This window comes from Cannabis sativa, chromosome 2, assembly GCF_029168945.1.
Source record: "Cannabis sativa cultivar Pink pepper isolate KNU-18-1 chromosome 2, ASM2916894v1, whole genome shotgun sequence".
Classification (NCBI taxonomy): domain Eukaryota; kingdom Viridiplantae; phylum Streptophyta; class Magnoliopsida; order Rosales; family Cannabaceae; genus Cannabis; species Cannabis sativa.
Genome location: NC_083602.1, coordinates 52071936 through 52090920, shown reverse-complemented (window position 1 = coordinate 52090920; position 18985 = coordinate 52071936). Strand labels below are relative to the sequence as shown.

At 34.6% G+C, this 18985-nt stretch overlaps 4 protein-coding genes across 4 annotated transcripts; 1 reads left to right on the top strand and 3 right to left on the bottom strand.

Moving 5' to 3' along the window:
* Nucleotides 1-456: 456 nt before the first annotated feature.
* On the bottom strand, nt 457-2577 carry LOC115719278 (jasmonate-induced oxygenase 4). Its single transcript, XM_030648253.2, has 2 exons — nt 1590-2577; nt 457-863 (listed from the first exon to the last, which is right to left on the bottom strand). Exons 1-2 carry the CDS (start codon nt 2394-2396, stop codon nt 615-617), a joined length of 1056 nt encoding a protein of 351 aa, XP_030504113.2. The 5' UTR covers nt 2397-2577; the 3' UTR covers nt 457-614.
* Nucleotides 2578-4083: 1506 nt separating this feature from the next.
* On the top strand, nt 4084-8025 carry LOC115718877 (glutamate--tRNA ligase, cytoplasmic). Its single transcript, XM_030647683.2, has 6 exons — nt 4084-4463; nt 5112-5208; nt 5305-5458; nt 5546-6654; nt 6954-7421; nt 7553-8025. Exons 1-6 carry the CDS (start codon nt 4324-4326, stop codon nt 7769-7771), a joined length of 2187 nt encoding a protein of 728 aa, XP_030503543.2. The 5' UTR covers nt 4084-4323; the 3' UTR covers nt 7772-8025.
* Nucleotides 8026-9709: 1684 nt separating this feature from the next.
* LOC115721103 (germin-like protein subfamily 2 member 1) lies at nt 9710-10829 on the bottom strand. The gene is made up of 2 exons (XM_030650352.2): nt 10571-10829; nt 9710-10430 (listed from the first exon to the last, which is right to left on the bottom strand). The coding sequence occupies exons 1-2, from the start codon at nt 10677-10679 to the stop codon at nt 9892-9894; spliced, it is 648 nt and encodes a 215-aa protein (XP_030506212.2). The 5' UTR covers nt 10680-10829; the 3' UTR covers nt 9710-9891.
* Nucleotides 10830-14148: 3319 nt separating this feature from the next.
* Nucleotides 14149-15435, bottom strand: LOC133034349 (protein FAR1-RELATED SEQUENCE 5-like). The gene is made up of 3 exons (XM_061109416.1): nt 14940-15435; nt 14751-14854; nt 14149-14592 (listed from the first exon to the last, which is right to left on the bottom strand). Exons 1-3 carry the CDS (start codon nt 15433-15435, stop codon nt 14149-14151), a joined length of 1044 nt encoding a protein of 347 aa, XP_060965399.1.
* Nucleotides 15436-18985: the final 3550 nt, after the last annotated feature.

Genomic DNA, 18985 nt, shown 5'->3' with positions numbered 1-18985 from the left:
AAAGAAAATTATTTTATATTGTTGTATTTTTTCTTTCGGTTATGACGACTGTTAAAAAAAGCTTGACGACACTTTTTTTTTTCTTCATATTACTATCATTTTACATTTCTGTTGAATCATTTTACAAGTGTTCCCATCTCAGGTGTTTACAAATTCCCTAAGCGCATGTTAATTTCTACTACAGGTCCAAGGACATACATACCCTCTCATGCAGTGATGATTTCAGAAATGGCCAACGAAATACCAGGCCGGGGGAGGCAGGAAACAACATTCTAGGCCTCGCCATTATGCTGCAACCAAATCCAATACATACATTCCACAACTTGCAATCTAAAACATTTCAGGTGTCAATTTAGATGAGCTAGTACAATTGCAAGGGAGACAGGAGACACATTTCAAACTATTATGCAAGTGTATTTGATGAAAGAAAATAAACTTTTATCTTTGAACTCGAAATAGGATAACAAGAAGACATATTTTATTGCAAAATGATGATTATGAACATGGGAGAAACTTTTATTTCATTTTCTAGTTTTCATCATACACAGAATGTAGTATAAGGACTAAAAAGTAAGGGGCAAAAGAAGGGATTGAGGCTACTTCAAATCCAAAAATCAAGATTCAAGAAGAAGAGCATCAATGTTTCGTTTTCCTTCAGGGCCCTTTGTATACCATGACGACACATAATCGCCATAAACAACACCCCGAAACCTAGGTGGAGAAGACTTGCTGAGAAGTTGAGAAGCAGGGGATATCTTTACTGCTTTGGCTGGATCATGGAATGTAGCAACTGACAGTCGTGCTCGATGGGCATTTGTAATGGCCCTATGTTGAGCACTTTTGTACTTTCCATTGGTGATTATCTGCGGGCAATACAATCTGACATCAGTATCTAAAATATAATTGGTTACATTAAGAAAAGAAGAAAATTGTTTAAATGCTCGGATAACAAGAATTGACCTATGTTTAGGACCAAAGATATATAAAAAGACTTCCATAAAAAAAAAAACCACTACAAAGATCCTAAGGATGTAGAGAAAGATTTCACATTACTACCCTATGGTTTAAATCTTTATAATATCAAAGCTTTATATTAGACAAGTTCCAGTTCCCATAAACCCAAAAGGGAGGGCCTGAACTATAAGAGCAACCATAACCAACCCGGGAATCAAAAGCATAGATTGGTTGCTAGAGTATTGAATCAGTAAACCTTTCGTAAGATAGCAAATACTAGATACAAGATTGCAACAATAACAAACTGAAAAAACTAATACGGTTAAATCGCCATGCACAAACCATAATGGGGAATTATCTAGTTTTGAATATATGCTTGTACACATTCATCCAATAAGGCTCTTCCTAAATAAACTTAATTGAGGACCTTAAATTAACAAGTTTGACAGTTTAGGCAAGGAAAAGTATTGGTATCATCATCAAAAAGATTCAAACAAACTTGAAACTACACTCCTTTTTCTTCTTTCTCCTCAACAGATTAAATCCATTTGATACCAGGAACAACACTCAAGAATTCATTAGCAATAATCACATTAAGAACAGGCATAAAACAGCTCATATAAAGCAGAAAATACCTCAGTTTGGTCAGCCAAAAGAACGAGAATGGCATCATCATCCAAAGGCTGCACCTTAACCCATTGTCCATCTTTTAGAACCTCAAGCCCACCAACCTCATCTTGAACCAGCAAAGTAATCGCCCCCATATCTGAATGCTCTTGCAAACCCAAAGTCAGCTCCGGCTGAGGACACGGCGGGTAATAACTAATCGTAATATTCTGGTAGAATTCTCCCACTGCGTCTTCAATACACCTCGACGGAAGTCCTAGACTCTCCGAAATCAACTCAAGCAGCTCGCTCGCCAATGACCCCGTTCGATCGCTGTACTCTGCCATCGTCGAGCGGTAATCGGCTGGAAAGTGAGGCCAACGGGAAGGGTTCCGTCGAGATAGGGGAAGTGTGTGGTGATCAAAGTAGTCCCTCCAGTCCAAAACGGTGTCGTCTCGCTCCAACATTCGGCTTCCATACCCCTCCGTGGCCGAGGAGGTTGGATCGCACGCGTACCGGACCTTATCGGCAACGGGGCAGTCGTTGAAGAAGGTGAGTCCGACGCGCTTCACGCGCCGGAGCAAATCGGTAGAGATTCCATGGCCGATGACGTGGAAGGCTCCCCAGTCGTTGCAGGCCCGCCCAATAGCGGCCCGGACCAAGTCTCTTTGGGCCGGGTCCGAGCCGAATAAGTCGATAACTGGAATTGTGATCGGCGGAGATGAAGATGAATGTATAGGTCGGTGCTGTGGTGGTTGAACGTATTGGAGAGGAACTTGGGTTAGACCGGCTTGGGCAAGGCTCTGAACTCTAATGGGCTCGCCGCCGACTTCCATTGTATTGGTCAGAATCGATGGTTTTCAGAGAGACGATGAAAGAAGAACGGATTTGAATCTCTTTGACCAAGTTAGAGCACTCACAACACAAGAGAAGAGGAGGTAAACACCTCCTACCTCTCAAAAAAAATGAGAAAAATTTAAGAAAAGTGTAAAAATGGGACTCGGATGTATAATTTAGCTATAATAGTTAAATTTGGTAAAAAAAAAAAAACTAATTAGGAATTTTTTCTCCGAACTTTGACACATACCAAATTATACCCCTTGAACACTTCCGGAGTTATTGAGATGGTTAAATTTAAGGACTTTTGTCTAATTTCATTCAATTTTACTGTTTCAGTAATTGTTTATGTACTAAAACATGCTCCCCAGACTTTGATATCTACCAAATTATATCCCTCAAACTTTGATATGTACTAAATTATGTCCCTGAACTTTCATCCATGTTAGAATTTTTTTTACTAAAATTAGACAAAAGTTCTTAAATTTAACCATCTTAATAGTTCAGGAGAAATTTTTAACAGCTAAAAAAATTCAGGGCATAATTTAGTACATGTAAAAGTTCGGGAAAAAAAATTGCTAATTAGCCAGAAAAAAAAAATTATAACTACATTTAGCTAAAAAGAGGAAGAGACTGAGCTAAACACTATTTAACCATTTTTTTTTATATTTATTTATTTGTTTTCTCTTTCTTTTTTCTTAAAGTTATTATTTTTGTATTTTTTATTATTATTATTTAATTAATAACAAAAATTTAAAAATATATTATTTAAATGATGTTGAAGAAATATATGATGTAATGTAAATGTGTGAGGTAAAATAGAAAAACTAAAATTTTAATGAGGTATTTTAAAAAATAGAGTAAAAACTTGTAGGGAGTAATGTGACTTGGTACATTTAAATATTGTTATTTTGTAATTTAATGTAATAAATTTTAAAGAGTATAACTAACTACTCTTTAAGGCAACAACTCTAGAAAATATTAAAAGTGAGAATAAGAATAAAATAAAATTTATAATGCATAAACAAAATTTATAAAAAAAATTATTAATTTTTTTTTCATATTATATTGAAATGATCTCTGCTTCTATTTTAAAAAAGAACAATCATTCTACGAAAAATAGTGAAAAAATATTCTATTAGAATGATATTCTTATATTTTAAAACGTAACTAAATAAAGAAGTGGAATTACCTCCAACTAAACACTAGCTAAGAGTTTTTAGCTGCTAAACTATCGTAACTATTGTTTGATTTGCATTTAATTTTATAAGTTTAATTTTTAATGATAAAACTCTCTAAATTACCTGTTAGCAAATTAAAAAAGTTGGTTATGACAAAATAAAATTTAATAATAATTGGATTTAGAGGTATTATGATAAAACTGATTGTATTTTTCTGTATATGTTCGTATTAGAAATTATCTTCAAGTTTATTATATTAAAAGCACAAATTCAAATTTTATTTTTACCATTTTAAAAAATAATTGCAAAATTGAGTGTACAAAATAGTATTTACCACTGAAATTGAAAACAAAATTCTCAAAACTTAACACAACCAGCCTCCTGTCTTGTTTTTTTTTTTTTTTGAAATCTACTTAGTATTTACTTTAGTTTTTGACCAAAAATTATTTAATTCAGTTTCATTTTTTTGAGATATACGGCTGAGATGATTTTTTCTTTTCGGCGGCTGAGATGAGATTATGTAAATTGTAAACCATTGTGGCCTGTGGTGCCTTAAAATAAAGTAAAGAAAAATAAAAAATTACTTGTTGGGAACGAAACAAACTGAGGGAAGCTCAAAACCTAGGGCCACACCAGATAGTAAGGTGCACACAGATACTGACTCGCTTACTATATATATATATATATTTGCTGTATATCTATACATATATATATCATCACTTGCGTCCATCGCCCTTGCTCCAACATGGAGATAAAGTCGCTGGTTTTTTCGCCAGATACTCCTCCGCTCTCGGTCATTGCTGCCGCTAAGGTTGCCGGGATCTCTCTCCCCATTGACACTTCTGGTTCTTCTGATTCTCATCCGTCTTTTAATTTCACTGATGGGTAATTACTCTTTCTTCTCTATTTCATTTCCAACTTTTGTGTTCTGTTTTGACTATTATTATTTAATTTGAGCTTTAGTTGCAAGACCAATGTATGGGGGATTTAGGAAGAAGCTAGCTGATAATCATGTTTTCTTTTTGGTTTGTTTCAAATTGATCTATTATTATCATGGTGTAAAACCGTGTTATATTGGTACATTGAGTTTTAGCTTCACAATCCAAATCGATTTTGCTATTCTTGTTATAGATTGCATGACTGAGTGTGGATATCACAGTTTGGATTTTGAATGAGGAAATGATGGATATAGGTGTATTTTGTTTTTTTACCCAAAGTGATTGATTTCAAACAGTTTATGACAATGTGAAAAGTCATTTTTTAGAATCCAAAAACTTATGGTGGACGTGTTGTCAAGTGTATTGAATTATACCCAAGAGGGGTAGCCATACCCGCTTGGTCAGGCATGTGGTTTGTCTCCCACAATGCCTTCTTCTTCTTTGCTTGCTATGAAAGCTGTGTTCAAAGATATAAGTTTTCCCTTTTATGTGGGATAATATCCTTGCTCCTCTCTCTGTTGTCACTTATAAACATTATGTGTGAGAAACAATTTTCAATCTGACTTAAACTTCTGTTACACTTTAATGTATTTAGGCTAAAGTTGCATGGAACATATGTACTACTTCGATATGTTGCTCGGATTTCCACCATTCCTAATTTCTATGGACAGAATGCATATGAATCTGGCCAGGTGATTTTCCTTATAGATAACCCAATTGCATTTTTGTTTAGTGTTCCGTTTTTAGTTACTTTGTTGGTTACTTGGTCTCCTTCCTCTCTTTTTCAGATTGATGAATGGCTGGAATATACTCCTGTTCTTTCATCAGGTTCTGCATTTGAGACCGCATGCAAATATGTTGATGTTTATTTAGAGAGCCGTACATTTCTGGTGGGCCAATGTTTGTCAATTGCAGATATAGCAATTTGGTCAGGTCTTGCAGGTATATATTTTCTGATTAAAAAGTAGAACAATCAACTGTTTATCAAGTTGTGCTTGAAAGATATGCTTAGTATTATGTATTCTTCAGGAACTGGGCCTAGATGGGAAAGTTTGAGGAAGTCAAAGAAGTATCAGAATCTTGTACGATGGTTCAATTCAATCTTGGCAGAACACAGTGATGCTTTAACAGAAGTTCTTGCTACATATGTTGGCAAAAAAGGAAGGCCAGTGCCTGTTAAATCAAAAGAGCATCAAGGAGTTAGTCAATCTACAAAGAGTGTAAATGGAGATGTTTCTAAAGCAGGAAGCAGGTCTACATTTGAAGTAGATCTTCCAGATGCTGAGATTGGAAAAGTGAAACTGAGATTTGCCCCAGAACCCAGTGGTTTTCTTCATATTGGACACTCAAAAGCGGCACTGTTGAATCAGTATTTTGCTCAAAGATACCAAGGAGAAGTTATTATACGTTTTGATGATACAAATCCTGCAAAAGAAAGCAACGAGTTTGTGGACAATCTTCTAAAGGATATTGAGACCTTGGGCATCAAGTTTGAAACTGTCACATATACTTCGGATTACTTCCCTCAGTTGATGGAAATGGCTGAAAAATTAATTCGTGAGGGTAAAGCATATGTTGACGATACCCCACGTGAGCAAATGCAGAAAGAAAGGATGGATGGAATTGAATCAAAATGTAGAAACAACAGCATAGAGGAGAATCTGAAATTATGGAAGGAAATGATTGCAGGATCTGAAAGGGGTCTGCAGTGCTGTGTGCGGGGGAAACTGGATATGCAGGATCCTAACAAATCACTTCGGGATCCTGTATATTACCGTTGCAATCCGATCCCTCATCATAGGATTGGGTCAAAGTACAAGATATATCCAACTTATGATTTTGCATGCCCATTTGTTGATTCTATAGAGGGTATAACACATGCTCTTCGATCTAGTGAGTACCATGATCGCAATGCGCAATATTACCGGATTCAAGAGGATATGGGTTTGAGAAAGGTCTTTTTGTATGAATTCAGCCGGTTGAATATGGTTTATACACTCCTTAGCAAGCGTAAGCTTCTATGGTTTGTTCAAAATGGACAGGTTGATGGATGGGATGATCCTCGTTTTCCAACTGTCCAAGGAATTGTGCGTAGAGGTCTGAAAGTTGAAGCATTGATTCAGTTCATTCTTGAGCAGGTAAGATAACTGTCACCCATATATATAATGATATTAATATTATTGTTGAACCTTATTATGTTGTTGGATTTCTCATATTTGACTAGTGTAGTATTATGTGCTTTTTATTGATGAAACCTTCACACTGAGGATTAAGGTGTCTCGAGTTAGAATCATTTTAGTCATCAGAGTTTCATTGTGTATCCGTTACATACTTCCTCTTCCTGTATAGAGTCCCTTATATTTGCGCGAGATATTTTTTTTACTGCCCCCTTACCCAACTGAATCTAAATTTCCTATTTTTTTTTTCTCCATTATAGGGAGCTTCCAAAAATCTTAATCTCATGGAGTGGGACAAGCTTTGGTCCATAAATAAGAAGATAATTGATCCTGTGTGTCCTAGGCATACAGCTATCATTGAAGAGAGGCGTGTGTTGTTGACCCTAACTAATGGACCCGAGGAACCATTTGTCCGAATTATTCCTAGGCATAAGAAATACGAAGGTGCTGGAGACAAGGCTACAACATTTACAAAGAGGATATGGTTAGACTATGCCGATGCTGAGTTAATTACAGCAGAGGAGGAAGTTACGTTAATGGATTGGGGGAATGCCATTATTAAGGGAATTGAAAAGGACCAAGAAGGAAAGGTAACACAGTTAACAGGAGTTTTACATCTGGAAGGATCTGTGAAGACTACCAAATTGAAGCTTACCTGGTTACCTGAAACAAATGAGCTGGTTAACCTCTCATTGATGGAGTTTGATTATTTAATCACAAAGAAGAAGGTATGTGTTGATCAATTAATTACATTTAAAATTTTCAAATATACTTAGCGGATATTCGGACTTTGATGATTGGCTATGGTATATGAAACCTTAACTCAAGTGATTGGTACTTTTTTGACTTATCATTGCAGCTTGAAGAAGGTGAGGATTTCCTTGATGTTCTTAATCCGTGCACTAAAAAGGAGACCGCAGCCCTTGGGGACTCGAACATGCGAAATCTGAAGAGGGGAGATGTATTGCAGCTGGAGAGGAAAGGATATTTCAGGTGTGATGCTCCCTACATTAGGCCCTCAAAACCTGTAGTCCTACTTTCGATTCCAGATGGCAGACAACAAACTGGTTTCAAGTAAAAAGATTTCGCCTTTCAGCCTTGTGAGCAGTGAGCACAGCAGTTGTTCTTTTCATTTTCCATTATGTTATCATTGAGGATTGTTTATCTATTGTATCATACAATATTTTAACATCATAACTTGTCTGTTCAGCTTGTGATTTTTGTCACTTGTGTTAGTTTGACACACAGGCCCATAGTGAAAACACATTGATCAATTTGCACAGCCGTCAACTTTGATGTCAAACATAATTAGAAAAGTCTTTGTTGGTTTAATTAGTTTATTTTTTCTTCTTTCTAAATGTGCAAGCATGAGACGTGTACCTATTGTATTACCTTTACTTAATTTAAAATTCACCATTACATGTTCTCAAGACTAAAGCCACGACCCACTAATGTTCTTATTAATACTCATTATCATCTTATTCATTAATTATGGGTGCTAAATAATATCAATATACACAATTGGGTTGTCATTCTCAGCTTATCATTATTTTTTACTGTATATATTTTATGGTTAGGCTGCCGTTTTCACCCACACAAAGTTATGGGTTTTATTATTAAGGAACATTATTTTAATGTGCTCACGTGGTTGTGCACTTGTAAAGTCGTAATTAATCTAGTTTTACTATGTTTCTCTTTTTGTACGTATCTGTAAACTTTAGCTTAAAGTACAGAAGAATTTGAACGTTACAACGTTATTTTCAATAGGGCCATCCCTGGTTGCAGAATTATGGGTGTGTTTATCCAAGAGAAACTAAATTAATCAAATTAAGCAATTATAATGATAATAATTGTGGGAATCTATCCAAATAAAATGCATGTGCTTCTTATTTATTTTATTTATGTTTATTACTACAGTAGAACCTCTATTTAAGAATACTCTATTCAAGAATAACCTCTAATTTGTTATAAAAAAATCAAGTCCCAATTTGGGCCAGTTATAAATAAGAATAACCTCTAAATTGTAATTAGTTATACATTTTCTAAGTCCCGTATTAACAAAGTATACCTCTATATAAGAATAATTACATCTTAATAAAATATATACATATATTTTGTAAATTTATTTATGTAAAATTAATAATTTTATTTCAAATTATAATACATGTATGAATATTATATTTACTCTAAAATAATTTTTATTATAATATACTATTAATGATTATTTATTGTTATTATTATTACATTGATATTTTTTAGTTTTTTAATTTTTTTTTCTAGTGTAACTCTATTTAGTTATAACCTCTCAATTAGAATATAATTTACTTGGTCCCAAGTGTATTCTTGAATAGAGGTTCTACTGTAGTAAGAAACTATAAACATATATACAAGATACCTACTCCATTTATTAACATACAATAATACGTTGAAGACCAATAAATAATTTATCTCATGACTGTTTAAATTAAAACCCCCCTTAAGTCCTCACTTCCTCTCTATTAATACTTTTGTCATTATTTTGGTATATTTTATCCACTATCATGTGTTGATTAAACAAAGCAATTTTTTTAGAAGTACAGATGGAGAAATGTTCAACTAAGATATTATGGAAAGAAAAGAAAAAACATATTTTGAATTCTCTCTTTTGTAAAAATTACTCATTATACTTTTTAATATTAGATCATAATACGTTTAGATCAATTTTACTAACCTTAAGCACATTTTTAGTATGAACAAAAACAAAATATGTAATTAGTTTATTCATAAACATTATTATTAAATTTATTTTCATAAAAAATGAATTATATTATTTTATACTATTTTTAAAAATAATAAATTCAAATTATCAATTTTTTATTTTAAAAAAAGTCCAACTACTAATCTGGACAAAACACGTTGTCCAAAATATTATTTTATCTTCTTTAAAAAAAAAATTATTTTATCCAAAAAAAAATTGTACTACTATCATCAATTTGTCACCAAAAGAAAATCACTCATAAGAGAGAAAAAAGAAAAGTGATCCAAAAGTATATAATGAAGTGTTATTTTTAAACAATAAGAAGAAGAACAAACATTACAATTTCAAGAATTTCTCATACAAAAGAAATAAATACATTATTTTCATTCTCTAACACTCCCAATTTATTTTTCTATAAAAAAAAAACAAAATGAAGAGTAAAAGGTCACAACATTACCAAATTACATTTTGGGAGCAAATCTGGATTTGATTTTCTGAACCTCTTTTGTACCAATCTGGAAAGCCATGGTCAAGACATTGTCCGGCACAGGTGGGGTGGCCCCGAATAATGTGGTGGCAATGGACTGAGTCCCCGGCAACTGGCTATTAAATCCGGCGATAACAGCGGCAGGGTTCTTGCCGTTGTTCTTCTGGAAATGAACAAGTCCTCTAGGGAAAGCAAATACATCTCCCTTCTTGATAGTCTTGGAGATCAAAACATTGGCGGTGGTGATGAAACCAACGTCTAATTCACCTTCAAGAACGAAAACAATCTCGGTGGCGCGTGGGTGAGTGTGTGGTGGGTTAATACCTCCGGGAGCGTAGTCAATACGCGCCATAGAGACTCCTAGTGTGTTAAGGCCTGGAATGTTCTGGACGTTGGCTCCGGTGACCTTGGACTTGAAAGTGTTGTTGGTCGCACCTGGATTGGCTAATCCGGCGAAGGAGAAATCATCGGCGCTTACGTTGGCCTTACAAGGGAATCCATTAACTTTCACAGCTGTTTTCAATGATCAAAAATCACCAAACAAATTCAAAACCAACTTTACAGTTGTTCAATTTCAACTTTATTTTTGATTAATTAACTAATTATAGTTGTAAGTAAGTAACTAATTAGTATATAAAAAGAAAAATTCTTACCAGAGTTGAGATCGGCTACGCAAACATCTTGGAGGAGTTCGGGATCGGCGAAGGAGGTGGCGAAGAATGAGGCGAATGTCAACACGAGAAGAGTCATGAGAGTCGCCATTATAGAGAGAGAGAGTTTTAGACTTTTCTTTTCTTCTTTCTTTTTTGGGTTTTGGAGAAGAAAGAATGATGAGGTAGTGATGGGGTTAGAGAATGTATTTATAAGGGAAAGAAAATTAGTTGTGAATTCAAAGATTATTAGTTTTAGTGATATTTATGTAGCTCTTAACATTTATTGTTATATATTTATTTGATCTTAATTAAAAGAAGTTTGGGCAAAAATATTAGTCATACTTTTTTTTTAATTATTAAGTGTTAACTGAAAAATATGTGGAATATATTATTAGATTATGTATTAAATAAGTTAAAAAAATATGTCACCACGTGTTTTTAAATTAATACTTACCAGATTTAATTGACACTTAATTACCAAAAAAATGTATGACTGCAATAAAAATGAATCCTTAATTTTTCGAGGAATCCTTCATCACTAGTTGTGAATGATTGATTTTTCTTAATCTTTTCTACCTTGGTTTTGTAGGAGCAAGTTAGAAAGATTAAAAATAGAACCATTTTATTTGATTCATTCTTAATAGACATGAGAATTATCTTAAGGTGACTCTTTTGTCAAATGCTCTTATTACACTCGTAAATAAAATAAAATACTTTTGTCGTCTTTTATTCTATTAGAGTGATATGTTAAAAGGGTTTAGGTGGAAATATTCTATAGTTTTAATTAATTAATTGAAAGAAAATAAGTTTTGTTGATTTATTTTATTTATTTGTTTTGATGTGTTGTGATTGTAAAGCATGGGACATGCCTACCATGTTAAATTATACACAAAGTTAAGTCTTGACTAAGGCTTTGGTCTTTTCCCTTTTTTCTCTGTTTTATTTTCTTTCTTTCTTTTTTTGTAATAGACTTTTTTATGTCTTCTTGTTTCTTTTTTTCTAACTCTATTTTTGGCTCTGTTTCCATATTTATTTAATTTTTTCTAAATGTCAAATAAATGGACATGAACGATAGAGATTAATGTGCAAGAGTTCAAAATCAAAACAACTGCCTCTGTTGTAATTAATAATTGATGGTTTATTAATGAGTTTAATAAGCTTCTTTTCTTTTTTACTACTATTATTTTGTGGTAGGACAAATAGGTAGATGTGTGGCCCAATTGTACACTTGTATTTACTTGGTTGTAGTAGACACACCCAATAGGAATAGAAATATTCATTTTTGACTTTATAAAAATATACAAAATATATATATAGTCTTTAAAATAGCTTGGAAATTTTAAAAAAATCATTGCGGCGAACAGACTATTTCCACGGCCAATTCATTATATATCACAAAGACAAAAACCTTTTTTTTTTTTTAATTTGGCCAAGGAGATATCAAACCTTGTAATCATTAGAAAGAAAGCCTAAAAAAAAGTCTTTTATAATAAGGCTTCATGAACAACAAGTACATTAATTCATTTGTTTATTATAAATATACAAGAGAAAAACTAAAAAAATTACCCCCCCAAGAAAAAGGGGAAGAAGAAAAAACCTTCCATGCAAAGGTAGTTATCATTATTTGGTGGGAAAATAGAAAAAGGGTAGAATGTTGGTGAAGTTATAATAAGGATGGATCTTAATTAATGTCCAAACCCAAACCCAAAGTTTAAAATACTTAAACCTAGCTACTACTACATGTATTTTGGGGTGAGGTGGGGCATACCTTTTTTAATCTTTCAGTAAACGAAATTGGATTATTTTTCAACATCTGTTATTTTGTACAGTACAGAAAACGCAGTCGTATCTACAACCAACTACTTTGATTATATATATTAATGTTCTTATATATATATATATTTATATATATATTAATATAGGCAGCCGATTTTGTGCCCAAATGTGCAAAACACGGAATGGAATCCGTGTACGGCAGGTAGGTCCCACGTTAGAATAGTTATAATTTTTAATTATTTATTTAAGTTGGCAACCGGTTATTCTAGGTTAGGTAACCGGTTGTAAATTTGTATTTTTAATTAAAAAATAAAAAGGTACAATTTAATTACTGTTCACGTCAGTTAAAGTAAAAAAAAGTACAAATGACTTTTACCGTTCGTGCGCTTAATTGTACAAATATACTGTAGGCAGTGGGTCCATGTTGTCGGAGTGGGGTTATTTTGGTATTTTACATCATGTATGTAATTTTGGAATTGTAGTTGAGTACATAATATCACGTACCGAGTACATTAATTGTTTATGCATGCTGTTTAGTAAAATTAGTGTACAAAATATCACGTACCGAGTACAAAATATCACGTACAGAGTACATTCATATTTGTTTCGTAGTACATTGTTAAGAATAATTTGTTATAAATTATGAAATTATGTGTTGGTATATATTGAGTTTTAAGTTGGTGTATTATTTTTATTTTTATTATTGTGTATAAAAAAATACAATTACTATGGAAATTTTTGACCTTATAAGATTGAATTTTCTTGGGTAAAATAATTTATTTGTTCATTAATTATAAATTTGAGATTTGTTGAGATAAATACCTTAAACACGGCAAACATAACATGAAGTATATAAATGTAGAGTTTTTGAAGCAATAACTAGAGTCATAAACCTTAAAACATCAACGGTTAAAAATAGCTAGTTATATATATGAATGACCATAGTATGATTCTTGTGTGGTGGAAGGCGGTTCCGGGAAATACGCGTTGGAGTGTTCATTGAATGAGTCGGCTTGTTGGTTGATTGTGTGCTGACTGTTGCCCCTGAGATCCAGTATTCTGTTGACGGTTTGGGCACCGCCGATAATCATGGCCTGATGAGCGACAAATGCGACAATGTCTTGAGTTTCTTGGGATCTGCTCCCCGTTCGGTCCTTCCCTTGGATTTCCCGTACCCTTTGTTCTCACAACTTCAGGGTCTTTAATAATGTTGGGGTTGTTACGATATCTTCCAGGTTGTGGCGTCTGTCCTTCTGGATTGGAACTCATCTCAAATTCTTCCTTCAACATTAGAGTTAGCCGTTCAATCTCTTCCTTTGCACGCGTGTACGAATCCTCTGTTTTTGCTGCATAGAAAGTCAAGTTATAAGTTAATGAGGTGAGAGATCCAAACCTAGCCATCTCATAAATGTGTTGTTGTTCTTGGGCCGGGGGGTTAAAATGTAGGTGGAGATTTGTCTTCGCGGATTTGCTCCATCGCTTCATGAGAAGAGTATTAGGTATTCTTCTGATGTTTAATCTTTTCATTGTAGCCCATAAATGTCTACAAGGGTACCCCTGACTTTCATATAGCATGCGGCTACAAGGTGTAGTGCTCGTTGGCCTTCACAAGCAATGAACTCGGTATCGGACTTCGGATGCCGAAACTTTCCAATGGTGTATATCCGCCACTCTCCTTCTTGCTCCTCACTTATGACAAAATAATTATTCTCTAAATCAAGTCGCTCAAAGCAACCTTGTGGTACATAGTTCTTGTGTAGAATTCGGCACATTGGTTGTAGTACGTGGTCAAGCATGTAGGATTAGGTGGGTGAGGTCGAGTGCATCTCGCTTTTGAAGTCATTTGCGGCCTCGTTGTGTCCGAGCTTTGAGATCGTCATATCTATGGTTGTTACGAACTCGCGCAAGCAATAATTCTTCTCTAAAAATTTTTTTAGAAATTTGAGTTGATCGATTCGCAACGTTGTGTGGTTCTCATTCCCGCAACGAATGAACCCCTTAAATAAGTTTCTCGCCCACTGTTTTCTTGTGTCGAATGTTGTTTGGCACCATTCATTATCTGTTAGTTGTTGGGTTTCGACGACGTCTAACCATCTTGCTTCGAAATCCTCCTCCTCGTAGTAGTTGTACATTAGATCTTTAAACATTTTCAAGAAGATCGGATCTTTAACCTTTTTGGAAGCATTTGTATTGAGATGCCAAGCACATAGACGGTGTGTCACATCGTGCATGTGTTCCATGATGGCCTGTTTCATGGCCACATCTTGGTCAAGATAACTACAACATTTGGCTTCTTATCTCCATGGCATTCGAGAAATTTTTGAAGTAGCCAACGATAGGATGGAAGCTTCTCGTGGAGGAGTAGAGCGAACCCGAAGATGCATGTGTTGAAATGGTGGTTTACGCCAATGAGAACAGTGAGAGGCTTATTGTACTCATTTGTCATGTAGGTGGTATCAAACCCTAGTACATCCCCAAAAGCCACATAGTCGACACGTGAGTTTCCATCTGCCCAAAATAAGTTAGCCAATCGATTCTCCTCGTCCAATTCCCGATATACAACGAAGAAATTTGGATCCCTCTCTCGCGAGACAATCAAGAAATCCCAACGCTCCTTCCGAGTCCGTCTCTATCTTTTCTTCTCGCTTGGCACCAGCAACCCTGTTGTAGACATCTCGAAGTTGACATGGCATTCTCTCGTAACCTCCACTTTGCAAAGCAACATGAGACATTATGTTGGCAGTTTTAATTCCAACTGAGTTCATCGACCTAACTTGGGCAAGCAAGCCATCGGACACTACTCGGTATGATCTCAAAAATTGTACCTCACTTGATGAAGCGAGGTCGTGATTGTGTATTGTGCTGAACTCTTTGCATTTCCAAGTGTTAGATGGTTGTGTGAGTAAAATACGTAATGCTGCCTGACATCCGGTTCTAGTGACATCATGAGGTCTCTTTTTCTTTGTGTTTCCGTTATTGTGATTCTTTTGTAACCCTCGAACAACAAACCCACTGCGCATTACGATGACTCCGTGAGAACGTCGTACATCATCTTTTCTTGTGCCGAAACCCATCCGTTTCGCATACATTTCGTAGAATGCTTCCCATTTTCCCGGTTGTCGAGACTCTTGCCTAGGACGTCACATATTTGAATCTCATTCACTTGGTTTTGTGATGTTTAGCTCGTTGTTATGCTTTCCCATTCGTAGGTTTGTTCCTCATTCATGTTCTCTGCCTGAGACTCGGCCTCCATATTGTATCTGTTTGAATTAACAAATTAAATGATAAAGTTAATAGGTAAGGAATGGTTTTCGAGAAAGATAAAAAAAAAGGACTTACTGATAAGTAACCAATTGTTCCTTCGACGTTAATGTACTGGAGTGGAGTTACAGTGTTCGATTGTTATTGATATCGAAGAATTAGAGATGAAGACTAAGGGAAAGATAGTGGTGAGTCGATTTAAATTAGATTTTATGAGATTGAATGCCTCAGATTGTAGAGTAATATGGGTTGGTGATCACATTTAAGTGTGTTGGGCTGATATTAATGGGCCTCTCAAATATTGGAAACTCTATTCCACTCTCTTCGTACGTTTGAACAGTAAAATAGTACAATTACATTTACTTTTGAATAAATTAATTGGAAAATAATGTTATTGTATGATTTTTGGGTTTAGATATTTTGTTGAGTTGTATGGGTTGGTGGTAACATTTAAAATTGTTGGGCTTATATGAATGGGCCTTTACCAACCTTTTTTAATGAATTAAACCACTTCGTACGTCAGGATAAAAGTAATAGTACATTTTTGTATTTCTGGACAATAAAGATTGAAAAGTAAGGATGTTTTTTTTTTGTATGAATTGATGACATTTTTTAGTAGAATGGGTAGTTTCTCCCATTTATATATGTTGGGCTGATATTAATGGGCCATTGACCTACATCTTCTTATGAATTAAACCGTCGTTGTACGTTAGAACAGTACCGTAGTACATTAGGTTTTACGGGAAAACGGGATTGATGAATAATGTTGACATTTGACCATACTACGTACGCCTACACGTGTATTTAATCTCGTGTAATTCAGAAATTTAACCACCCCTCTTTTGACACATCAGATGTGCCCAATGGAGTACATCCCAGTTGAGTACAGCTAACTAAAAAACGTACTGTAGGGTTATTCTCCACGACTTATATAACACACTTGAGACGTTTTCCAATCCAGCCTCAAGTTTATAGAGAAATTAACTTGTAATTTAGTTATTAGCATTACATATATCAAGTATGAGTTCAGGTCCACACTGGGTTATTTTCAATGGACCAAATGAAGGTATCTATAGTAGGTACGAAGACGCTGTAAGCAAAAACACTAATTCTGATGCGTCCATAAAAATAATTCGTTATGAATCTTTCATAGAAGCTTTCTCTGCTTTATGTCTACATGGAGAGACGGGACAATGCTTCAATGGGCGCGCAAGTTAGACAACTTTGCTGTGTTAATGAGTTTCCCTGCATGTGGGATTCTGATGATGATAATGATGAAGAGGGCTATCCTGAATTCTGTTTCCTCACTGTTTGATGAGGGTGAATGCTCTGGTGCAAATAAATCACCCGAACAGGACAACATGAATGATTCGACTGACAAAGGTGAGGACCGAAATGGAGATGATGTAGAAGTTGGGGACAAAGAAGGAGTGGATACTTCTCCAAAAAACAGTAAATGATGCTTTGTGTTAGTGTCCAAGTTATGTTATTTTATATTTTGATGCTATAATGTACTATCAGTATTTGTTATGAAATCTGTACTTCGGTTTATTTTGCAGTATTAATGTCACTTTCCTCATTAATTAATTGTGGAATTAAAAGTGAAGTGAATCATTGTGAAATCACAACTGCAAACAGAAAGAAAATAGACTTAAAATAATATAGTAGAGTTACACACAACTATATATATAATGGAGGTAAGTTCTTCAATCTCATTAAATGGCATAACAAAAAGTTGATAGAACGGCCATATGAGATGAGTTGTAACAAAAGTACACTACATATATATAAAATACCACGATTGAAACCGAACGGATGTTCAATCAAGTTCTATAACTTGAGGGAACTTCCGTTGAGACGGAGGGCTATTGTCTCTGAACGGGGACTTTGGTCGTGAAGGAGTTTCTCTTGGAGTAGTGATTGGTGATTCTTGTTTTACATGAAGTGGGTAGTGGGGTATGGACACCTCGGTGTAGTCGAGAATGTCATCCATGATACCCTCTAATTTTTGTCTTGAAGTGTTGGCTTCTTGCATGAAGTGGGCTGTATGGTACAGGTGTTCCGCCGGTTGTACGACTCTCGCTTGGCCTCCGTGGCTCGTGAATGAGCCTTCCTTGTCGGCTTTTCGTGTTCGTGGAGAACGGACTCCGGCCTTGCACGGTTTGGACATCCCGACATGGAGGGCCGAACGGAGTCTTGGACTCCGTGACGGTGTACCTACGGGTCTTGTGGAAGAGAAAGGATGCGGTGGGGATTTTGGAGGACTTGTTTCAAAAGGGTTGAAGTTTTGGTAAGGGTCCATTTGATTTAGGAAATAGTAAAACGGGGTTTCAAAATAAATGCTTAGTTTGTAAAACCTAACCTTTACTTATATAGTGGTTTGGTGGGTTGATGTACACGTAATTCGGTTCATGTAATTTAATAATGGATTTTTTTTTCCCAATTAAACCATTTAATAGTTAATAAATTTTGACAATGGTAATATCCACTTACGACAATCTAAAAAATCCCAATTTACCCATTTAGATAACCAATGTTAATAGAGTGAATCAAATCCAAACAAAATCTAAGTAATATAAAAAAAGTACTATGTGATGTGACATTTTTCTATTAAAAAGAATAGTACGTACGGTTTTTTGATTTAAATAATAATTTCAGATTTGAAGTAAAAAAATGTCACATCACCATCTTGAAATAATAAGTACATGGTTTAAATGGTGAAATAAAAAATGTGATATGACATCCACTCATTTCAGTAGTCAATAATTTATTAACATTTCACTTGTCCAAATTTTAATAACAAAAATGTGATATTAGTATATTACAGCCCAACAAATATTAAATCTCCTTAAGTAATATACCTAGGTTTCGTGTTTGCATATAGTATCTTAATTAACTCAAATCAGGGAATCCCATGAGATCTCGCATGTCTTGAATTTGATTTGACGTTACACTGTGACATCTCTGACGTACGTTATTTAAAGCATATGAAATATTCCATTTAACGTCAGTGAGTACACTGTAGGACGTAGACAGAAAATTAAATATTGATAAGACAGCAATTGGTTTTTTTAGTGAGTATGCAGAAATTAAAATTAGAGGAAATTAATAGTCCATACTTGGGTAAGAAGATTACAATATTTGGACAATTTTGAAATAATTCCCAACAATATAAGAATGTGGACTATTAAGAATGGGTAGTAGTCCAAATTTAGTACAACTCGTAAATAGGAAATGGTTGAAAGCTTGTATTAAAATAAGTATTTTACGAATAAATATGTACGAAATTATAGTTTACATTTGACAACAACTTCTAATTATCTCATTAAATTCAAATATTGAGTAAACATAATTGCACCATACTGTATTTACGGTGTG